General features: G+C 42.3%; 1 protein-coding gene across 2 annotated transcripts in view; it reads left to right on the forward strand.

Annotated features, from left to right (window-relative positions):
• The window catches only part of LOC126236831 (uncharacterized), a 46676-nt gene extending 42158 nt beyond the window's left edge, over positions 1-4518 (forward strand). For both annotated transcript variants that reach the window (XM_049946430.1, XM_049946431.1), the window contains exon 3: positions 2065-4518. In XM_049946430.1, coding sequence (XP_049802387.1) covers positions 2065-2460 — 396 coding nt within the window. In that variant the 3' untranslated portion in view covers positions 2461-4518. The remainder of the gene's footprint in view (positions 1-2064) is intronic.
• Positions 4519-6751: the final 2233 nt, after the last annotated feature.

A 6751-nucleotide genomic window follows, 5' to 3' on the forward strand; every position in this document is an offset into this window, starting at 1 on the left:
TAGGAACCGTTGGTGTGAGGTCCTCAACCCTGGTCGCAGATAGATTTTCCTCATCCTCCTGCAACGTGTCACCATCTCGAGAATCATTTCCTGCAGACAGCCTCCTCTTCTTTCGTCGCTTGGGCGACTTCTGCTTGCGAGAATGCGTGTCCGCGTCTTGTGGTTCACGACAAACAGTAGGCACCTCCCGCATCCACGTGTTCGAGCGCGAATCGATTTGCTGATGCTCTCCTTCCTCACACGGCTGGGCGCAGACGTGGTCGCTGCTGTAGAGCAAGGCGACGGTTCCGATGGAGGCTGCGTCGTCGTGGGCGTGGAAACCGGGCCCTCGGGGGTCGGCAACTGGAACGGAACAACGTCCGCGTCCGATATGTTCATCGCTGCCTCAACGTACGTAATAGGCAGCGTTGTCGGTTGCGATGTAGGCGTCGTGTCTGCACGTGGTATCTGGAGTAGGCGTCGCTGCAGGCATTCAGAGCGTACATGCCCTTCCTGTCCGCACCCTGAACAAGTCCGCGGTTCACTGTCATAAATGACGATCGCTCGACAGCCACCAACGGTCACGTACGAGGGGATGTGTTTACGCAGTTCGATTCGCACCTGACGCACTCCATTCAGTACAGGATACGTCTCGAACGTATCCCACTTTTCTTCCACGTGTCTTAGTACTTCTCCGTAAGGTCACATGGCGTTCACGACAAGCGTGGTCGGAACTTCAAACGGCAGCTGGAAGATTCGTATGTTCCGAACTCCGCGTCCTGCATGGTCGACAGTCATTACACCCACGTAGTCGTCCCAGTGGTGGAAACGATATCCATCGGTGGAACGGCGAAGAAGTCGTTCGCACGCTGCTTCATCGACAAGTTTCAGGTAAACTGTGCTGGAGACGACCGAAAGATGTATACCGATAAGATCCTGTGGTTCGACGTGCATTACTCCACGCAGGAAACGCTCTACTTCGCATACCTTAGGACTTGCGTACTGGACGTCGAACGTTACCTTAATCGTGCCCTTTCTATAAGCTGGCCGCTGTGGCCGAGCGGTTCTAGGCTCTTCAGTCCGGAACCGCGTTGCTGCTACGGTCGCAGGTTCGAATCCTGCCTCGGGCATGGATGTGTGTGATGTCCTTCAGTTAGTTAGGTTTAGCTAGTTCTAAGTCTAGTTGACTGATGACCTCAGATGTTAAGTCCCATAATACTTAGAGTCATTTGAAGCATTTGAACCTTTCTATGAGGAAGCGCCATCGTCGTGCGAGGTGATTTGTTTACAGTGCAATAGCACTACCCGCGCGAGCAATCAACAGCCCGCTTGTGAAGCGCCGCACGGAGCCCTGCGAACGTCCGCTTCACAACACGGTTGAGAGCCGACTGCCACTCGGCTAAGTAGGCGGACTGTGAAACTGTGAAGACAGTGTTAACTCCTGGCGCCCGAATTCCTGAGACTATATTTATCTGATATTTTAGAATCAGGGCACTTAGAGATTTCCCAGAAACGTTACACGCAATTTTAATCTGTTTAGAAACATTTTCCTGCTTGCAGCGCAAACAACATAATAAAAGGAAAGAAGTTCATCTCTTACTACGTATATTTCCGCTGCTCATGCAATAAAATTTCAGCATCAGTCGTCACTTTTTAATTTAGTACTTCTTTTCTACTAACTCTATTCGCATCAGATTTTGCAGACAGTGTCGATTTAAACCACTAAGTGTACCACCAAAGCTAAGTCCTCGTACGACACAAAGTTAAGAAGATATGACGTCATGAACATTAAGATGCGTGAAACAGATATTGTATACAGAGGAGTTCCATCCTTTAAAATATCGAGCATGGTGTCACAGCGACTAATCATGATGCCACCTTCCAGCTTGACAGCTGGGGCATTATGCGCTTAGGTGTTCTCCATCGGACTTCCACAAGGAATTTACACACACTAGTACAAGCCTAAACGGCCGTGTACAAATCAAATCATCTTCTGTTTGATCCCTTTAAAAAAGGAAGTGAATTGGTGATATATCATTACAGTTTGGCAAATGTACGATAAACGAGTTGATGGGGATGTTGCAGGTATCTTCAGTGACAAGTCCAGCCTCGGATCTACAGTACTTCCTGTACGCGAACGCCAGCGAAGATGTCCATCGGCACCACATGGAGGACCTGCTGCGCGAGTACCACAGCACGCTGGTGGGCCTGCTGCAGGGTCTGGGACTGGAACAGGAAGCTGAGGTTTACACCTTCGAGGAGCTGAAGAAGGACATGGACGGCTGCCTAGTCCTATCATTTATGTTCAGCGCCATGAGTGGCTTCGTTCTGACCTCTGAAAAGTACGGCGCAGAGTTTGTGAAGGCATTCAATGACCCAGAGCATTCCGGCGAAGCTATCGCTAAGACCTATCAAAATCCGTATTCGTTATCATACATGAAGTACCTGACACCTATTTTTGACAGTAAAGGAGCTTTGTGATCACTTGTATTATACGCGGCTTTTAAAGTTCGAAGTATGTGACAGTTTGTAATGGCAAGTTGGTGTACTCATCTACGTCCCTGCAAGTTACCGCGAGTGGAGGGACGACTTTTGTAACTGCGAGCCAATGCTATTACGTAATTATCTGCAACTTTTGGATCAGCAACCAAAAGGACCAGCATTGTGCTTCACGAAAACATGATCGTATTCGTGACGTCTTTTTAAACAGGCTTTTTCTCGGAGTATTGTGTAATTACTACATGAGGTTTTTACAAACATTGTTCTCAATTACGAATCCTTCAACAGTTCTCAAATATAAATTCTTCTCTTCATGTGGTATACTGCATATGGTGAACACAGCTACCCTGTGTATATTTGTGTCACAAAGAATATGTGATAATATGTATAGATCTTTGAATGTTTGTCTATTTTGTAGGCGCCGCATGTATGGAGACAGTATTCACTGCGTCCGTAGTATGAGCTGCTCGTCATAAATACGGGACAAAAAGGAAACAGGAAGTGATTTTGTAGGGAGTGGAGTAAGCCCTTGATCCCTTCCGCCTTGCTCTTGGATCCGTAATACACAGTTCAGCGGATGAAAGTATGAAAAATTTTAGACTAACTGCTCTTGTGCCGATGAATATTGTGTCAAAAACATGTAAGCATTCTTAGCATTTGATATAATAGACGAAAAATTATGCATATGAGAGTAATTCAGTTCGAACTCATACTCCTTTCCGGACTTGGCAGGTGGAACATTCGCTGCGATGAAGTAACGACGATAGAAGTATGCATGATTTTATTTTTGTAATTTACAATTCAGCATTTTTTCATCCTGTTTGAGGCACTTGTGTAGGAGGTAAGAGAAGCTGAGCCGTCTACGTCCTGATGTCACAAAATCAACCTTTTCTCTGTTGCAAATCTCCTGTTTTCTTACTGTGCTTGACGGCCAGCGTTATAGCTTTCTTTAATGCAGGCTGCAGTTTTACTATTACTGTAAAACATACGTATGACCATATATAACTGTCATTATCCTCAGAGAGAAAACTTAAGTATTTGGTGGGAGAATGTTACAACTGAAGTTAAATTTTTTGTAATTGTTTCTGTGTATTGTGGACGTAATGCGCCAGTGTGTGTATGTATGTGTGTGTGCGTGTGTGTGTGTGTCTGTGTCTGTGTGATGTTAAATTTTGGCTAATTTGACAATATGTTACAGGATGAGTGAAAAAAATTGAGATAGGAAAATGGTAAGGTAAGAGGTAAAGCTGCACTCAGACCGAAGATTTGTAAGGTTTGTTTGAAGGTCACAGTGTTTTGCTAGTCATGTTTGTGCTGTCTCCCTCTGACCTTTGATCTGACTTATTCCGCCAGTTAGATGAAGGTATCGTTTAATTAATACAGACTTTGGATATCGGCACAACTTGACATTTTTCTGATTGACACATCATTACGAGGTGTGAATACAGCGACTGGTGACAGAAGAAAAGCTTACTACAGACAGGAATAAATGTCGAACCTTTTTATTTTGTAGACTGGCACTTACACAGTCACAGAGTCACTGCAAAAGAAATGTAATTCAGTGATGTTTCCAGTCATTTTCGGAAACAAGTAAGGAATATCACTGTACATTTTGACAACGTGATGAAAGTGAAGTATTTGCTTCATAGTAGGCCCATTCGGGATAGCTGTAATAACAATCCTTTATCCATCTCTGCGCATCAATTTGATCTTCACAATCAATATTAAATCTGGTAAAATGTTGTCGTTATTGAAGTCCAATTACTTCTAAGCGACATTTTCATCAAATAATTCGTGCATATCATCCACTAGCAGTGGTCTCTGTCTGTTACTAGCTTTGTAATGTCAAACAACAATTTTTGTCTGCTGTCGTTAAATGTGAAGACAAAATATATCAGGGTGCATAGTTCTCTCAATCCAAGCATGAAAATTGTTGAATGGTGCTTTATTTGTTCAATCTTGAGATTTTTTTATTATTATAAAATCATAAGCTGTCAAATGTGTATACTTATGTATAAATACAACACTTATTCTTATTAAGAGTAGTGGACAATACAGATACAACTATTAAACCACGCTAATTAAGATGGCTACAACGACAACTCCATAATGCAATTTATTCCTTATCCATGAAGTCATTTGTCAATTTATTTGATCCAAGCCATACCTTAATTTCAGAAAATCATGTTCGATTTATTGCAAATTCGACAAAAGTGGAAGCTGGATATCTTACCAAAAATTTTCAGTACTCTTAGTGACTGTATACGCAGCACTTTTTAACAACAAAGGAGTACCTGGTGTTTCATATGTACCGATTTTGTGGATTAAGTTCTTCTATCTACATTCTGAAGCGTTGGCAACCAACAACGCGACATTGGACAGAGTTAAGACTTATTCTTCCTCATCTACAGGAGAAACACGAGATAGTTCTTATGAATTCCTGTTCATGTGAACACGTGCCACATTTTAATATATGTGGATTAAAGGTATGTTCTAATGTTTCGCATAAGATTTCCGCCGCCAGAGACAGTCTCCATAAAATTCGACTGGAATGAAACAAAGCTGTAGATTAAAACTGAAGAAACTGCAAAAAGGTGGGAATTTAAGGAGATGGGACCTGGATAAATTGAAAGAACCAGAGGTTGTACAGAGTTTCAGGGAGATCATAAGGGAACAATTGACAGGAATGGGGGAAAGAAATACAGTAGAAGAAGAATGGGTAGCTTTGAGGGATGAAATAGTGAAGGCAGCAGAGGATAAAATAGGTAAAAAGACGACGGCTAGTATAAACCCTTGGGTAACAGAAGAAATATTAAATTTAATCGCTGAAAGGAGAAGGTATAAAAATGCAGTAAATGAAGCAGGCAAAAAGAAATACAAACGTCTCAAATATGAGATCGACAGGAAGTGGAAAATGGCTAAGCAGGGATGGCTAGAGGACAAATGTAAGGATGTAGAGGCTTATCTCACTAGGGGTAAGATAGATACTGCCTACAGGAAAATTAAAGAGACCTTTGGAGAAAGGAGAACCACTTGCATGAATATCAAGAGCTTTGATGGAAACCCAATTCTAAGAAAAGAAGGGAAAGCAGAAAGGTGGAAGGAGTATATAGAGGGTCTATACAAAGGCAATGTACTTGAGGACAATATTATGGAAATGGAAGAGGATGTAGATGAAGATGAAATGGGAAATATGATATTGCGTGAAGAGTTTGACAGAGCACTGAAAGACCTTAGTCGAAACAAAGCCCCGGGGGTAAACAACATTCCATTAGAACTACTGACAGCCTTGGGAGAGCCAGTCCTGACAAAACTCTACCATCTGGTGAGCAAGATGTACGAGACAGGCGAAATACCCTCAGACTTCAAGAAGAATATAATAATCCCAATTCCAAAGAAAGCAGGTGTTGACAGATGTGAAAATTACCGAACTATCAGTTTAATAAGTCATGGCTGCAAAATACTAACGCGAATTATTTACAGACGAATGGAAAAACTGGTAGAAGCGGACCCTGGGGAAGATCAGTTTGGATTCCGTAGAAATGTTGGAACACGTGAAGCAATACTGACGCTACGACTTATCGTAGAAGAAAGATTAAGAAAAGGCAAACCTACGTTTCTAGCATTTGTAGATTTAGAGAAAGCTTTTGACAATGTTGACTGGAATACTCTCTTTCAAATTCTGAAGGTGGCAGGCGTAAAATACAGAGAGCGAAAGGCTATTTACAATTTGTACAGAAAGCAGATGGCAGTTATAAGAGTCGAGGGGTATGAAAGGGAAGCAGTGGGTTGGAAGGGAGTGAGATAGGGTTGTAGCCTATCCCCGATGTTATTCAAACTGTATATTGAGCAAGCAATAAAGGAAACAAAAGGAAAGTTCGGAGTAGGTATTAAAATCCATGGAGAAGAAATATAAACTTTGAGGTTCGCTGATGACGTTGTAATTCTGTCAGAGACAGCAAAAGACTTGAAAGAGCAGTTGAACGGAATGGACAGTGTCTTGAAAGGAGGATATAAGATGAACATCAACAAAAGCAAAACGAGGATAATGGAATGTAGTCGAATTAAGTCGGGATGATGCTGAGGGAATTAGATTAGGAAATGAGGCACTTAAAGTAGTAAAGGAGTTTTGCTATTTGGGGAGCAAAATAACTGATGATGGCCGAAGTAGAGAGGATATAAAATGTAGACTGGCAATGGCAAGGAAAGAGTTTCTGAAGAAGAGAAATTTGTTAACATCGAGTATAGATTTAAATGTCTGAGTGTAGCCATG

Source organism: Schistocerca nitens, chromosome 2 (assembly GCF_023898315.1).
Source record: "Schistocerca nitens isolate TAMUIC-IGC-003100 chromosome 2, iqSchNite1.1, whole genome shotgun sequence".
In the NCBI taxonomy this organism is placed as follows: Eukaryota; Metazoa; Arthropoda; class Insecta; order Orthoptera; family Acrididae; genus Schistocerca; species Schistocerca nitens.